This window comes from Leuresthes tenuis, unplaced genomic scaffold (assembly GCF_036924035.1).
Source record: "Leuresthes tenuis unplaced genomic scaffold, fLeuTen1.0.hap1 SCAF_10, whole genome shotgun sequence".
NCBI classification, from domain to species: Eukaryota; Metazoa; Chordata; class Actinopteri; order Atheriniformes; family Atherinopsidae; genus Leuresthes; species Leuresthes tenuis.
In genome coordinates this window covers 9,159,853-9,176,588 of record NW_027325364.1, presented here as the reverse complement: position 1 = coordinate 9,176,588, position 16,736 = coordinate 9,159,853, and the positions used below count along the sequence as shown (strand labels likewise).

Below are 16,736 nucleotides of genomic sequence, written 5' to 3'. Positions count from 1 at the left end.
ACTATTTCTCTAACTGGCATAAACAAGTGCAGATTTTGCACCCCAGTTATACGAGACAATGATTTCACCAGCCGATTCTCTCCTAAAATACAACAATCCAGTTTTGGTCCAGACAAGAGCAGAGAGAAAATCACCAAAGGTGAGTTTACTTTAAGTGCTAAGTGCTTATCTGGCGTCAAGTAGTGAAGAAATGGCTTAAATAAAGGTCTACGTGTCTACGTGTACATGTACCTGCAAAAGATTAGTTATTTAATATGTAAATTCAGTCGCTCCATTTAATCTTTGTGTTTTAACTGTGGAATATCAACACTGCACACGCACTTGGTCAAACAGAAAAAAAAAGAAAGAAAAGAAAAGCTCTCATTAACCGAATATGGCAGGCCTGCACAGGCCGGGGAACTTTGTTTCAATATACATACATATAAAAAAAGACACCGCCAGAATGAGACATGGAAGATATGTAAAATGACCACAGATGCAAAATATCAACAAAGAGATGCAGAGATGACCAATATGAAAAACAATTGTAAAGACTCCACGTGACCATAAAGATATGCAAAGTTTGTGTGCACATAAAACAGGACATAAAATTGGACATAGTAACAACATACATAGTAAGACATACATAACAACTAAAATAGGACTGAAAACAACAGTTGGCACAAAAAGACTGTAATGGAAAAAACACAACCGTCCGAAAATTTTGAAATGACCAGAAAAAGACTAAATTAATTCTGTGAAACACAGATTCAAAATGACTGTGATACAGAAAGTAGACAAAGATGACAACATTGTGACAAAATGACCAGGTAGGACATGAAACAACAATGAAGAGACACAAAATCACAACAAGTTGTTGAGAACTGAAAAAACATCTAAGCTGGAGACACAAGAATGAGTTTTACATACATGGATCACTTTTGTGTTGTGGGGTGATGAGACAGAGCTGTACTTGCTGTTATTAATTTGTTTTGTCATAGACCGAGTTTGAAATACAAGAATTACAATTCATTTCCATAGGATGGTGTCACACTATACATAAATCATTAATTAAAAGTTGAGTATGAGTAAGCAATATAAAGCAAATGCAACATTCACTGTTTAACATAAAATGTGTTTTATTACAGGGACGTTCTTTAAGAGTGAGCCCTGAGCAGCCTGCTGACTCTGCCCCCATTCCACCACCTCCTAAACTAAAATCAGCGTCTGCCGAAGTCACTAAGCAGGAAAACGAGGAGATCCTGAATGCCATTCTTCCACCCAGGTATTGATCTTCCTGTCTATTGTCTATTGTTCAGCAAGTTCAGGCTTCTCAACCTCTGCTATTGCAGGGAATGGACAGAGGGAAGCCAACTTTGGGTGCAGCAAGTATCCACTGCACCTTGTACAAGAGTGGACGTCATACGCTTGGAGGAACTCCTGAACACAAAGCTGCAGCAAAGACAGGCCAGACAAACGGGCATCTGTCCTGTCCGCAGGGAGCTCTATTCCCAGTGTTTTGGTAAGGACGCAGCTGAGATGCTGGAGATCGTACAAAGAAGTTACGTATACAAACACTGCAACTTACCCAAAGGACTTGTATTCACGCCAGTTTTGAAATCTACATGGTTTCTTGTCTAATCCTACCAAAATATCTGTTTCTTTAAGACGAGTTGATCAGACAGGTAACAATCATCTGTGCTGAGAGGGGCCTGCTGCTGTTGCGGGTCAGAGATGAGATTCAAATGACGATCGCCGCCTACCAGACGCTGTATGAGAGCAGCATTGCTTTTGGCATGAGGAAAGCACTGCAGGCTGAGCAGGGCAAGGTTGACATGGAAAAAAAAGTAAGGGCATTGAGAGTTTAATCCTATTTTCTATGACTTACAATCATCAATGGAAACACAGGCAGATTAAATTGTATTTTCAGCAACGCTTGGAAAAAAATATTTGATTTGTTGAAAAAAGTTAGTCGTTGTGCTTTAGTTACAAGTCCAGCAGAGGGCCCCATTTCTTCATTATGGATGCTATAAAAAAGAATGATGCCTTACAACAGTGTTTCATCACATTTCGAGGTTTCTGATCTGAAGAATGAGAAACAAGATCTGCTAAAGCAACTGAACGAACAGAAAGCTAAAGGCGACGCAATAGAGAAGAGAGAAGCTGAAAAGAGACAGATAGAGGAAAAGAAGTACACTGAAGAGATTCAGTTCCTGAAGAGAACCAACCAACAGCTCAAGGTGACATTTTGTATTTCCACAGCAAAAAAGCTTTTCACTGCAGATTTGGCACCAACAGCAGCTACATTACCCATTTTAAATGTTTTTAATCATATTCTTGTTTCTTTGCAGACCCAACTCGAAGGGATAATTACACCAAAGAAGTAAAAGAAAAAAAAAAGAGGAATCCAGTTGCCACTTCAGTTTCCTATAAAGTTGTACAATTTGTAATTTGTCAAATTTCTCCACTTGATAAATAAATACAAGTTGAATGTAATTTGCAAACATTTTATTTTTTTTGAGAGCACTGTATGGCAAGTATACTCTAAACAACCAAACTGCACATTTCTCTTGAACGTCAAGAGAGCAGTGCACTCAAGAAAGATGAATGAAATTTCATTCAAAAACAGTTCTAGATTGAAGGGAAAAATGAGAAGGCAGGATGCAGTAATTCAGTTCCTTGTGCATCAAGGCATCACGTGGCCACTTGATTAAGAACATTTAACGCTCATCTTTCTATTTTTGTCAACTTGTTAATTCAATAAAACAGCCTTTTTTTTAGCTAGATTAAATACAGATGTATTACATATATTGTGTGTGTGTGTCTGTTTTTTGTTTTTTTAAATATCACTCTAGTGCTTTGATCGTTTGGCCCTCTGACCCTCTGTGGCTGGTGCTGGTGCTTTTCTGCTCTTGTTCTTATTTTTCACGTTGTGCGTTTCATAATAACGCACACCAACTTTCTTCGCCCTCTTAGCACGTTCCATTGCTCTTCTCTGTAGATGAATAAAGAGAAACAGAAGAAAGCCATTAAAAAAGACCACTCCCCCCTTTCACATGGGCTTTAATTAGTCTCAAAAATAAATGCAAATCACAGAGGGTGATCTACAAATATGCCAAATACAAATTTCGTATTTGTAACTTGTGTGTTGGTTTTACAAATATATGTGTATTTGTAAATATATAATTTTCCATTTGTAAAACTGAAAATTTTGTTCGGGAATCGTGACTCAGCACTTGTGGATCCCCAATCACATGTTCTTATTTTTGAGACATTCTTTTCGCAAATCCATACGGAAATAGGAAATTTGTATTGGATGGCAAAACATGTGTGCAACTCAAGGCATATTTGTAGATCACCCAAATTTAAGCCCATACTTTCATCATCTCACACTCAACAGATGGGCTTAGACAGACTGGCCTGTCTGACATTGGCAAGAACAAATGCTGCACACCTGTTTAGATGTCAGTTTTGGTGGCAGTGTCAACTCTTCATCTTCCTCAGCTTTCCTCTTCTTGCTTGCAGCTGAACAAGAAGACACATAAATCAGTTATCAGTACACAAATTGAAGGTCAACCTAACCCAGCCAAGCAAATGAGACGCTGATAAATATTATGGAAATTCCCTTTCTTCTTTTTGGTTCAGATGAACTCTGAAAAACTTTTGGACAAAACCATTGATGACAGATTCTCTCAAAGTATTTCAAAGCCATTTTTCAGCCCAATAAAAGACATCTGTTGACGTACTACCTTTCGTCTGTGCTTGTGTAGCTGCTGCTTGTTTAGTCTTGATGTCCGTGAACACTTTGTCAGAAAGGGCCTTAGGTATCCTGTCCAAAGAAATGATTAAAAAGTCAACTGTTATATAAGGGTCTGGGATCTGTTCAAACCAACAGTAAGAAAGTCAGACAAGGACTAACGTAACAGTTGTGGGCTTAAATCTAAAAACAGAGGAGATGCAAATTCAACAACACATTCACAAGGATTCCAGAAACAGGCCACAGATGAGAGTCAACATGATGACCGCGTGTCCCCAGAGACTTTAAAGTTGGTTTGAATGGACCATCTAAAATGCATGGCATCTCTCTGCCTGATAAAATCTTAATGGATAAAATGAAATAAGATTCGCTTACAGTGTGAGACAGAAATATGTGAGGTTTGAACTAAAGGATTCTGACCGGATCGCGGAGAAACGCTTGGATTTGGCTTTGTCCAGGAACTGCTTGTACTTTGTAATTTTCTCATCCAGCTCTCGTATCGTCTCCCGTGAACTCTTGCTGCCGCTCGCTTTGTCAGCCTGAAATGTTGTGGCCCCAGACTGCTCAGCCTCTCCGTCGCCTGGGTCAGCAACGGTCTCATCCTCCTCTCTGCCCTCATCTTCTTCACCATCTTCCTCGCCGTCAGAGCCGGAGATGTCAGACATGTCCAGGTCAGGCATCTCCACTGGAACCAAGTCTTCTTCGCTGAACTCTGGTGCCACGCTGATCTTGCCAAAGTTTTGTCGCACATTGGAAAGGATCTTCTGGACGTGCTCCTTCTGCCTCTGCTGCCTCTGCTGTTCCTCCTGTTCCCCTGAGACGACGTCCACATTATCTGGCTGTTCCTCTGACACATTCTCCACATCGGGTGGCCCTTCAACTGGCAGTGGCTTCTCATCCTGGAGGAATTACAAAAATAACGCAGCGTAACTCAAAGGGCAAAGGCTGATGAAGAAAAAAATGAATCCATTTAGAAAACAAGCCTTTGAAATATTCTTTAGCCTCATACCTCTTGCTCTCCCTCAGGCCCAGGTGGTTTCACAAAGAAGGGGATACGGCCCCTCTGCCAGTCATTCAATACCATTTTGGAGACTGTGCTAAGATCTGGCTCACCCCCCTGCACAATACCAATAAAACAATGTTCATGCTCATGATATATGTTCAGTGCTTCATACAATGACAATAAAACACTTTAAGACCCCATTTAGGAGGAATCTTTGGTCTTAATTGGATAAAGGTGAATGCTGTAAGTACAGAATACAGACACAGTGAATATTTAATTAAATGTACTGATAACAAGTATATAAGTTTTGTTTCATAGCCATATCTTCTGCTTGTGAGCACCTGCATTTTCTATGAAATAAATAAAAAAATGCAACCACAAAGCCCACTATAGGCAAAGCAAATTCAAGTATGGCCTGTAAGAAAATGATAGAGGCACCTTCAGAAGTTTTCCAGTGCGAAACGCCAGTTTCTCAAGAAAGTCTTCAGCAGATTTCCATGAAGGAATCCGGTAGGTCTTCTGAATGTACTCTGGCTTGGCTCGCTCCAGAACTGCCCCGATGTGCTCTTCGGGGTTCCTGATCTTCTCCACTTGCACCTTTGTGAGAAAAGGGAAGAAAAAGCAGTTTAAGATAGAGCCTGCAACCTTTTAGTTACAGTGACTGCATGATCCCTCGTGCTAAACCTTTGCTCCCACAAAAGGATTCGGAGGTTGATAATCTGAGATGATTACGGTATTTTTTTAAAACATCCAGATATTAAGATTATGAAGGACGTCCACTTTTAAGCCTGCTTTTATTGTAATTTGATATAACTCTGAAGCCCCGTGTAGACTTGGAGGACTGTCTTAAATTATGGAAACATGCGCCTGTGTTTTCCATATGCTGCTGTTTTTTTCTCCATATTATGAGGAACAAAAATACATTTCACCGTCTTTATTGCATTTGGGTTTTAGCAAGATTGTGTTGAAATGATCACAAAGATTCATAGTGGAGAAATAACGTACCACTCCTTTCAGAACAATATCAGATTCACTGTCCTCTGATGGGTACACGACACCGGGGCAGTCGATGAGGAAGATGCGTCTCATCAAAGTGATGTACTGCCACACCTGGAAGAGTCAAGAGAACAATGCTCTCCATTTTACCCTGTTGGCTTTTATTGAAAATATCAAACAAACATACATCTTGTGAAAAAGCAAAGAATGCATCAAACCTAACAAGAACTGTGATGACTATCTCCTAACGTAACCGATCGCAAACGCTTTCTTTCACCAGTGTCAGGTATGTTGTGAGACTCAAACACAAGGAGGGAAATAAAGGCTGTTGGCCACAGACCCATCAGATTCATTGGATAGCTGTGCAAAAATCTCCCTTCTTCAGTGGTCCAAGAACACAAATTTTGCAAGCCTGTAAAAGAAATGTTCCCATAATTTTCCCTTGACCCTTCTTTACACATCCCGAGTCTTAAACCATTGCTCAATTTCCAACGGGATAAGTAGCCCGAGAGAGGAAATTAGGGGTGAAAATGTGTTTCGCTCTTACTCTTGGCTCTGTCAAATAAAAATAAAAAATCCAAATGCTACTTCACAGCAGTATGAAATGAAAAAAAATATATAGCCAATGCTTTAGTATCAATCTTTAAAGTCATTGGAAAATCTAACAAATTGCAGTTTCTTGGGGACCATTTCACAGGAGTAGCTCTTTCCCAGACTGCTCATGATACTGTGTAGCATATCCATGGTTCATTTACACACTGTATAGAAGAGCTGATGTACCTTAGTTTCTCCAGCAAGGGGTGCCACGTTGCAGACCTTCTTGGATCGCAGAGTGTTGATGACTGAGCTCTTTCCTACATTTGGATAGCCTATGAAACCCACACTTATCTGTTTCTTGTCTGTGTGGAGCTGTGGGAGAAAAAGCCGTGAGTGTTGTAGCTCCAAAAACCACCACATCAAATCTGATCAAATCTAGACACAGGGAATACAGACTGTTTCAGAGACATGATATGATGCAGTAAAGCTTTCATTATTTTTTTATTAAATGACAAGCTATACATGTTCCTTTTTAAATCAAATTAATCAAATGTAGTCAGTTTAATAAATATGTGGAAACAATTTTCCTTATTTTCCTTCAATAACTGTACATTTCGGTGGCTTACCATTGCTAAAAACCAAAGGGCCCATTAGACTGTGCCAAAGAAAACAAAGGCTTGCTCAGATCTAGAAAGACTGAGTTTGAAACTAGCAGAATGAGGGGTTGATAAAGAGTATGAAGAAGGTGCAGGAGGGCTTATGATCTTAAGCATACTGCACTGTCTGTCAAACATGTTTGAGGCAGCAATGTTGAGGGGCATTTATTGGTGCCAAAGGAACCGTTCACTTGTGTTTGTTGGTAATGTGACAGCTGACAAAAGTGGAACTTTCAACTATAAAGTGTGTAAAGAAATCTGTTTTGCTCAGATTCAGTCAAATGCTGCTTCACAACACAGATGGATAATATCTAAAAAAAAAAATGCTGTTACCCAAGTTTAAGGCAAGTCAGTCATCTGACCTCGACTGAACTAAAGACTATTTTCATTACTCAGAAATCAAAAGCAGAGAAACCCATAAAAGATGAGCCACTGAATGAAGTAGTGACAGCCTATCAGCGCAGCAAACAAGGCAAATAAATCAAACTGATTAACTGATGTAGAAGCAAGACAGCACTCATAAAAGTTTCAATACTGAGCAAAATGGAACAGATAAAGCCAAGTGATCACAACATGTGCACGCAAAACATGTCATGTTAGTTTGTGGAGTGTGGATTATATTAACACAGCAAGCAACAAAAGCCCTCATTCCTTGCACATCAACACCATATGGTTGTATTGAATTTGACCACACTGCTCCAGTCAAGTGACCACATTTCAGTTTGTTCTGACACAGCCTACATTCAATAATATCATTCTCAAGATCAAAATACCATCTAAGTTTAATCCTTGTTGTTTAAGCAGGAGGAGAAGAAACTGCTGCCGGTCAGATCTGCAGCTGTGGCTAACGGCAGTGAGGCCAGGAGTAAACCTGTGCTGATTGATCATTGATCAAACATCCTTCGGGGTGTCATATTCATCCTTATACAACAAGGTAATGAAATATCTTTATTTCTGTTGGAATAATTCTGCACACCTGACAATGAGGTTTGCTTTGTTGTGCTTCTTACTACATGATGAATGGGAAACATGTGCTTACCTTACCGAACTGCCTAAGGAGCTGGATGAGGGAGCCCTTACCAAAAGAGTTGGTGAGGCTAGCATGGAAAGCCAGAGTCGGGTACTCTTGGGACAAAACTGCAACCCACCGTTTCTGGTTCAAAATTGAGCAGAGACGAGAGAAAGTTAACACTTAAGACTTAAGTTAACACTTAAACTTAAGTGTTTTCTTTTTTGTGGTTTCAGGACAGTCAAAAGGGAAAAACTTGAGACGTGAATAAAAAAGGAAATCTTACTGTGACCCAGGTGGGGATGAGGTCACACTTGTTCAGCACAAAGATCAGGTGTTTCCAGGGTTTCTCTTTCTTCAGATACGTCTCTATGCTCTTAGAGCGTGTTCCCATGGGATCACGGGCATCCAGTACTTGGATAATGACATCAGATGAGTCAATCACCTATTACAATAAAAAAAAAAAAAGGGATGTAAAATGACAAACTGCACTTCAGAACAGAAGCACATATAATGTTAGCACAGAATCTGTCAATTATGTCCACCATCAAACTGAACCTACAGATGCATCGAACTGCTGGGTTTCCTAAGAAATAGGGTAAACACATCGATGTGTGTAGATGTCTATGACATGATGAATGCGCTAGTGACTGAGTCGTTCTGAAAGTTGTTGTGAAGATAATACCATTAGAAATCAGATTTGCGGAATGAACCTGTTTCTGTTTATACCTTTGGTGACGTGACAAGAGACCAAGCCTGTCAGTGGAAAAAGCTGCACTAAAGGATTACATTGTAAACATTTTGGGACGGCTGGTCATAACGTAATCACTTTCAAAGATTTGAGTCCTTCTTCATAATGTTGACCGTTTGGAAAACAGCGCTCAGGTTTAAAGATACCGGAATTCTCCTTTTCCATAATGCATGGGGATGAAGTGTTACCTTGTAGAGCTCTCCCCAGATCCTCTTGGACTGACCCTTTTTGAAAATCTCCTCACGTGCTTCATCCCTGTGGAAGAATTAAGAAAAAAATAAATAAATACTTTCAGTATTTTGACAACTTAAAAAAAAAAAGTATGAATCGAATATTAAGTGAGCATCATACCGGACCCCTGTGTCCTCTGTTACAAGGTTTTTGTCCTTGTCAGCATTGTAGCTCAGCGCTGAAGCCTCGGCTTGCTCTACGAGGTCCTTCACATCATCTACCATCAGACTCGGCCTCTTCCTTTGAGCTTTAGGTCCAAACGTAGTCTCAAAACCCTCAGTGTCTAAAATGTGCACCTTAGAATTCTGCAGTGGTAAAGAAAAACTTTTTAAGTTTTGTGGATTATTATCATTATTTTTTACATCAACAACAACCCACATAAGACAATTAATTTACGTGTTTAGCGGTTTCCTGTTTATCTCACATGCTTTTCTACATAACAGGGCTTCACGTTGCACTTGTGGCTCATCTATAAGATAAAAACTATTTCAATATGCTTATTGTGTTCTGAAGTGTAATTTATAAGAGAACTTATGTGCAGATTGGTTGTGACTGAAGGATTTGCATAACCTTACAAGTCAAAGTTCTACTGGACAAGTATTATCATATTGAGGCGCAAAGTAATGCTATAATTGAAAAGACAGACAATGTGATGAAAATGTTTTTCTTGTATCTAAACCAATTTCTGACACATTCCCAGTGTGGGTTTGAGACAGAAAAACAGAACAAACGCATACAGTAAACAGAGCACCCAAATATGCAAAGGCAAAGCCAGCTGAACAGCAAAGACTGTGCCAGTGCTAATTATGTGTTCCAGTGATCTTAAAAATATATAAAATACGAAGAACAGACCATACCTCTATTGCAACACTGACATTAGCATTGGGTTGGGGGTGGGTTACAGGGTTAGTTAAAAACAATGCCGCTTGCCAAGATCCTCTACAAAGCTCCCTCGTTCTTTCAAAACACATTTCACCTAATGAAATCACGACCTCGTTTCATCGATCTGTCATTTATAAACAAGATAATTCCATTGGTCAACCAGAGAGGAGACATTCAGAAAAAAACGGCAAATGAAAAACGACTTGTTTTGGGAACAGTAGAGTAATTACTTCAGATACACATATGTATCTTCAGATGCTTCAGATTCTAATAGATGCTTCATTTTCATGAGAGATGATGGTACATGGCACAAGAATAAGAACTCAATGTTATTTGGAGCAGTGTTGGTTATGGATTGGAGAAGTTAAAACTTGGCAGAGAAGAACTCACCCTCTGTGCCAATATTGAATGAAGATTAAAGTGAGCACTCTTACTAGTCTCACCTCATAAAAAAAAACCTCATGAATAGATGAAACAAGCTACTGATGAAAGACAACAGAACCCTGATGCCGTTTTGGAGTCAGGTAGAAAAGCTTTACGTGCCAGTACAATGCCAAGGTTTGCAATCCACTAATAAATAACACTAGAAGTTTTTAGTCTTTATACTCACATGGGCTTTGACTCTGTCATGCAAGAGGGACATAGGGAGTTTGGTCTGTCTCATCACCACACGATAGGGATCTTTCTGTACTGCTCCCATTTCATCCTGGAACTTCTGGAGGGATGACTGCTTGATTACGCGGGTATTAGCTGAAATGTATATCCAAAGGCAAATTGTGACCAGCTTAGTTTAGATCCCACTTTTGATCACATAAAAAACAACATGCATTGTCAGCCTCCCCAATATTCCCTCTGGCCCGATGATGAGTTAAAGTAACAATATTCAAATTTGATAATTAATGACACCGGGCCTTCATTCTTTCAACATCAGCAATTGCGGCGATCAAAAAAATAAGAATCAATTTCCAGGGCATCAGTTATTTTTCCAATATCCCGTCACTGCGGTACAATGGCCCAGTGGCACTTAAATACACATATTTAACACAGCATGTGGAGACAGGACTGACAGAGGCGAGCGCATTTTTTCTTCAGCATGCTTGCTTTGTGTTAAAGTCAAAGCAAGCGGTCGTGAATGTACACGCAAAACAAACAAAAAAATGCCAGCTGAACCTGAAATAAGTGGTCATCTATTTGAGTAACAGATTGCTCTTATGAAAGATAATTTGTAGAATACATTGATAGATGAGCTGTAAATCCCATAGCATCGTCCTAACTTCCTCCACCCTGTCTTACGGTGTCAGCCGTTACACTACAAATCCAACCGTTTCCTTTAAGCAGCATCTTATGTTTCCTCCAACATTAAATTTGAATTATCTGCATGAAAATACTGCGAGAGGTGCTCCTCATCAAGGGTTGGTGAGTTACCCTCAGTTAACATCTAAAGTGAAATTACTGTCTGACAAAGTCTGGCCTAAACAGGCCAATAACTAGAAAAAATAATGGGCAAATATGTATATGTCCTGGTGGCCTTCAGAACCCTTGTTATGCTACATCTCGCTTTATTATTGCTGTTGCTCAAATTTGGAGGAAGCATTTTAATTAGGGATGGCCATTTTAAGTGATTTTTGAGGTCGACTAATCAAGCCGATTATTAAAGTCGATTAGTGGTGACGTCGTCATAAGTCACCAAAGCAGTTTTTTATTCCTGTCGTTTACTGTCACAGAAGTGTTTAGTGACAACAAAACCAGTCGCTTTTCATTGTCTTTCTGCCTGGTCTTTTTTGCTCCTGAAACGCAACATTTGGAGCAAAAATGTTGCTCCAAATGCATTTATATCATGGTATCATGGTTCTACCAGCTTACCTGGTAGAACTTATCCTGCACTTATCCTGGTAGAACTTATCCTGGTAGAACTTATCTTGGTAGAACTTATCCTGGTAGAACTTATCTTGGTAGAACTTATCTTGAGCTTATCCTGGTAGAACTTATCTTGAGCTTATCCTGGTAGAACTTATCTTGAGCTTATCCTGGTAGAACTTATCTTGCGCTTATCCTGGTAGAACTTATCTTGCGCTTATCCTGGTAGAACTTATCTTGCGCTTATCCTGGTAGAACTTATCTTGCGCTTATCCTGGTAGAACTTATCTTGCGCTTATCCTGGCAGAACTTATCTTGCGCTTATCCTGGTAGAACTTATCTTGCACTTATCATAGATTAAAAAACTCCCAAGCGGTTTGGGTTTTGCTAGACGCAATATGAAAATCAAACGCATCTTTGAATCCATAATGTATGAAAACAACCTTATTTATTATCAAATATAAACACATGCATGGGCAATTCATAAAAAAAAAAGCATGAGCACTAAAATCTTTTGTCTCTTAGTTTCTGAAGAAAGGAGAAACATGAACAAAAAAATAAAAAAAATTGACAGCTTAAGGGCCTCTGTCCACATAGCACTTCCCTCTGGCAGAAAAGTGCTGGCAGTACACTGGGAAGTACTGCCTGCCAGCGTTTCATTAAAAAACCCAACATATTTATAGACAGTAGCTAGGCTCTATTCCAATTTAATTGCTCTTTATGAGAAACCAGCTTCACCCTTTTGCTTTGCATGATTTATTTGTCAGGCCAACATTTGTTTAACATATTTTTCCACAATAAGCACCAAATGGAAGTCGCTTGTCCTCCTACTGTCAATGGATGAGTCTTTAGCAACTCTGTCTGACAGCTGTGGTTAAGAGAAAGGTTGGGCTATTACACAACTTGTTGGTAATGCTCCTTTCAGAGAGTTAAGGGAAACAATATTTTAAAAATATTCGAAAAGAAAATTAAAGAGAACTTTTCTATGATCTGCTGTCACCTGTGGGAGAGAAACTGGGTATAACTTGAAAGTCCTGATACAACTTGTGGCGTCAAGCTTGATGGGGAAAAAAATGCATATGTTGCACCAGATCTGAATGGGTAAATGAGGAGGTAAAGCATGCTTCTTGGAAAATCAAGCAGACAAAATACGATATTACCAACATTTGCAGCATATCCACCAATAACACAGACAATAGGAAAATGTACTCACCAAACCATTTGATGTTAGGTTCTACCCTGGCTACTGTCCCTGGAGTTACTGTTGACTGGTACTGTAAAGGTTTGACTACTTTCCCACGATTATTACTGGGGATAGAAGCACAGCATCAGTGTGAACATAGAATGTTCAAATTTCACTTGAAATGAAAGAAAACCTCCTATTAAGCAGGTAACAACATTTATGATCATATTTATTATCAATTACCATCTTTGCTTTTGTCTGTACATATTCAGACGCTTGATAGTGGTTCGATCCCTCATGTTGTTGCCGCCAGCACCCTTGAGTCGATCTGTGAAATGTAAGTGGAGTTGCTTTAATGCCCCATCAACAGAACACCCAGTAACCTATGTATTAAGTAAGCTTAATAAATTTTAACAAGGGTCTGTTCCATGAAGGAGGTTGAACATATCCAGGATATATTTAGGTGATCTGGCTTTTCTGAATCAGGAAAGGTAGATGTTCATGTAGAATAAGTGGTGTTGGCATCAGATGACTAATCACAATTGCATATTCCCAGCAGCCTGAAAAGTAACACAAATGCTACAGACAAAGCAAAAACTAATAAATAAATACAAAGAAAAATACTGTATCTAAATTATTCAGCTGATCAATATAACTGTACTTTATTAAAGCACAAGTAGATCTAATGATTTACCATTGTGTATTTTATCAAATGAATGTGCGGCCAGTGTATTCTTGACATGTGTGAGAAAGACCATTTATTCTGTAGACTGTTTTAGATAATCTTTACACGATATAAAGAACAAACATGACTAATCTGTCAATCAGGCTTATAAAATAGAATAACAGGTTGTAGATGTCCAGTACTTTTAATCCATTATAAAAACATTTTGTAGATAGATGTGGATATGAATAAGAACGAACAGACTTATTTTTAAACAGTTTGATACGCCGCAGACACAGCATGACAAGTTATAGTTTAATAATTAACTTTAAAATAAACTAAATCTATGTAAGCTCTGAATCTTAAAACATCAGCAAGAATCAGAATAATCAGTCTCCGTTTAAGGCAACATCAGCATTCCCTTCTGTTTAAGTGAAAATTAAACAACAGTAGCTCTCTGAACCCAGTCGGAAAGAGACTCTCTTACAATCCATGTCCTGCTGTTTCTTAATATATCATATTTTAAGAGAATCTGTATGACACATGTTGATCTTATATCTCTGAACCTAACTCCGGGCAGATTAGGTTTCAAACAAGTTGCCATGCTGATCCACCAAGATCAAGCTGATCCAAGAGAAAGACAACCTGTGACACTGAAAATCCAGAGCTGAACCTGAATTTATCTTGACAACCCACTAATCCTACTTCATAATACAAGTCCCATGTTTAATATGGAAGCTTTAGGGGGAAAAAAATCCACCTGGAGGAAGAATGTAATTATTTCTGTTGTTGCAGAGATTGTTTTTAAAAGAGCTGCTGGTCGCTTAAAGGTCAGTACAGTGCCATACTGTGGAAATGCACTTCCAACTGTGCTTGTAATGCTTAACGTTTTTACAAAACAAACTCTTATTGTCGGGCTGGTGTGTCTAACAGCAATAGATACATAATAAGCTTGTAATTAGTACATAATTACGTTTAATGGAATATCAAGTTACAACCATCACATCACATATATATTACACAAGTGGGATCAGTCTGTTCAGCATATGTGACCAAATAGCTGACGTTATCTTCTAATAAGAGAACACCAAGTGGGTGTCTCCAGTTAACGTCCTGCGCGTGTTACGTTTTCAACATGTTTTATATACGAGCAAGAAAAAAATAAAACGCGATCAATTCCCGACACTAACTAGCAAGATTTAGCATTCAGCGTAAACAAACGGTGTGGCTAACAAGGGCTTAGCTCACCAGGGTTACTGCTGGACGACGAGGGGTTTATCGAGCTTTTCCCCTTAAACCGAGGCTTCACCATATTGACCACTTAGTCAGAAAAACCTTCCACGGACAAAAAAGTCTGGTATCCAGACCAAGTCGTCTGAAAACTGAAGTTTGGCTGCTGTTAGTCCCCTCAGCTCTACAGGGCTACAATCTGCACGTGTCCCTTCGGTGAAACAGGAAGTACGTCATCACAGGAGCGCCAGCGAGAAGAACCAATCAGGAAACTGAATGTCGTACAGACGCAGTTTCAAGATTCAAGATTCAAGATTCAAGATTCAAGATTCAAGATTCAAGATTCAAGATTCAAGATTCAAGATTCAAGATTCAAGAAGCTTTATTTATCCCGAAAGAAATTGCTGTGCAACAGTTATGGTACAAGAGGTACTAAATAGAATGAAATAGAATAACATAAGTAACTGAATACAATATGTGCAATATTTGCTGCCTCAATAGAAAACAATATATACAAACAAAGTGATCTGGAGAAAGTGGCATTGCATAAAGTGGCATTGGGTAAAGTAACATAACAGTCATTTCACCCAATACCTCAGGACGGAGTGTTTCCACTGACCTTGTCTCGACCTGAGGTAGATGAATTAAACAGTCTGATGGACACAGGCAGAAAGGACTTCCTCTGGTGTTCTGTCTTACACAGGGGACGAATGACTCTGTTGCTGAAGGTGCTTCTGTGGGAGGTTAGCACCTGGTGGAGAGGGTGAGTGTTGTTGTCCACGCTACTATGCAGTTTACACAGCATCCTCCTCTCAGACACCACCAACAAAGAGTCCAGCTGGACCCCCAGGACGGAGCCAGCCTTCCTGCTGATCTTGTTGAGTCTGCTGCCCTCAGTCTGCTGCCCCAGCACACCAAACCAAGAAGATGGCACTGGCTACCACCGACTGGTAGAACATCCTCAGCATGATGTTACATACATCGAAAGACTGGAGCTACCTCAGGAAATATAGCCGGCTCTGACCCTTCTTGTACACAGCCTCCATGTTCTTGGTTCTTTGTGTGTATGCTGTTAACATAGCTTTATAAAAGAACAAATTAGCTTTTTAGGTTCACAATTTTGAAGTAATTTGCATGACGGCGAGTAGTAAGAATTTTAAAACGTAAATGTAAGATTTAATGAGAAAATGAACTAGGCATATTGATAGATTTCAAGTTGTGTAAAAGTGGGTTCCAGGAAAATATACAGAATGAATCAACTGCTAAAATGAAATCCAGAGAAGTTGGAGGGGTTAGGACGGGTGGGAGTAGGAAAAATAAATGATTGAATAAATAAATAATAGAACCTAGACCTGAATTGTGACACTTCTTGTTACGCTGCATTGCTATTCTCAGTTTACTCCAGAAGAGGGTGCAACAAAGTTTGTGTTAGGATATTTACACATTCCAACATTTCCTGTCGATTCTTTCCTTACATACCTTTGCTGCTTCTGTCTGCTACTTGCATTGAATGAGCCTGAAAGGCAGTCTAACAATTTAAAGGTGACAGTGATTTTAAAAGCCAATAAGTTGTGTGTCCAATCTTGCTCAAATGTACTTTTTTAAAATTAGTTTGTATTTTGTTAGTTCAAGTAGGTGTTCAGTAATACATTTTCATTCTCTGTTTGGCTCAATTGGGTAGACTCAATTACTGAGTGCAAGTCTCCCTACATACCTACTTGCCTTCTTCAAGTAATGCCATTTGAATTGTCAAATGAAATAAAGTTGCCCTTTTTTTGTATTTTTAAACATTTCTTTTAAAACTAATTGAAAAAAATACTAATGTTTTGGAAATATATATATTTTCCATTATTGGCCTTATTCCACTTTAATAAAGTTGGTTGCCAAGCAATTTTCAAAAGAAAAAAAAAACAAAAAAACAGTAGGATATTATAATTTTCTAACAGGCCAATCATTTTCCTTCAACACAGAACTGATACAAGCGTTCAGCAGGCCTGTCTG

The 16,736-nt window shown here is 39.1% G+C and overlaps 3 protein-coding genes across 3 annotated transcripts in view; 2 read left to right on the top strand and 1 right to left on the bottom strand.

The window, feature by feature from the left end:
- On the top strand, positions 1-2,592 carry dnali1 (dynein, axonemal, light intermediate chain 1). Its single transcript, XM_072393835.1, has 6 exons — positions 1-139; positions 1,128-1,264; positions 1,332-1,501; positions 1,648-1,826; positions 2,055-2,219; positions 2,331-2,592. Exons 1-6 carry the CDS (start codon positions 59-61, stop codon positions 2,364-2,366), a joined length of 768 nt encoding a protein of 255 aa, XP_072249936.1. The 5' UTR covers positions 1-58; the 3' UTR covers positions 2,367-2,592.
- Positions 1-16,736, top strand: part of stk40 (serine/threonine kinase 40) — a 412,820-nt gene that overhangs the window by 196,903 nt on the left and 199,181 nt on the right. The window lies entirely within an intron of this gene.
- On the bottom strand, positions 2,473-14,962 carry gnl2 (G protein nucleolar 2). Its single transcript, XM_072393834.1, has 16 exons — positions 14,754-14,962; positions 13,085-13,169; positions 12,872-12,966; positions 10,412-10,551; positions 9,040-9,224; positions 8,877-8,943; positions 8,224-8,382; positions 7,968-8,081; positions 6,516-6,644; positions 5,745-5,849; positions 5,178-5,336; positions 4,746-4,853; positions 4,157-4,635; positions 3,729-3,808; positions 3,434-3,504; positions 2,473-2,974 (listed from the first exon to the last, which is right to left on the bottom strand). Exons 1-16 carry the CDS (start codon positions 14,815-14,817, stop codon positions 2,831-2,833), a joined length of 2,184 nt encoding a protein of 727 aa, XP_072249935.1. The 5' UTR covers positions 14,818-14,962; the 3' UTR covers positions 2,473-2,830.

Bases quoted from the DNA above. Each gene is read 5' to 3' on its own strand.
- dnali1 (XM_072393835.1), top strand. From the start codon at position 59: ATGATTTCACCAGCCGATTCTCTCCTAAAATACAACAATCCAGTTTTG. The intron at 140-1,127 runs GTGAGTTTACTT...GTTTTATTACAG, and splicing joins CAGAGAGAAAATCACCAAAG to GGACGTTCTTTAAGAGTGAG. The intron at 1,502-1,647 runs GTAAGGACGCAG...TGTTTCTTTAAG, and splicing joins GCTCTATTCCCAGTGTTTTG to ACGAGTTGATCAGACAGGTA.
- gnl2 (XM_072393834.1), bottom strand. From the start codon at position 14,817: ATGGTGAAGCCTCGGTTTAAGGGGAAAAGCTCGATAAACCCCTCGTCG. The intron at 8,383-8,876 runs GTAACACTTCAT...TTATTGTAATAG, and splicing joins TCTGGGGAGAGCTCTACAAG to GTGATTGACTCATCTGATGT. The intron at 4,636-4,745 runs GTATGAGGCTAA...TAATTCCTCCAG, and splicing joins GGCCTGAGGGAGAGCAAGAG to GATGAGAAGCCACTGCCAGT.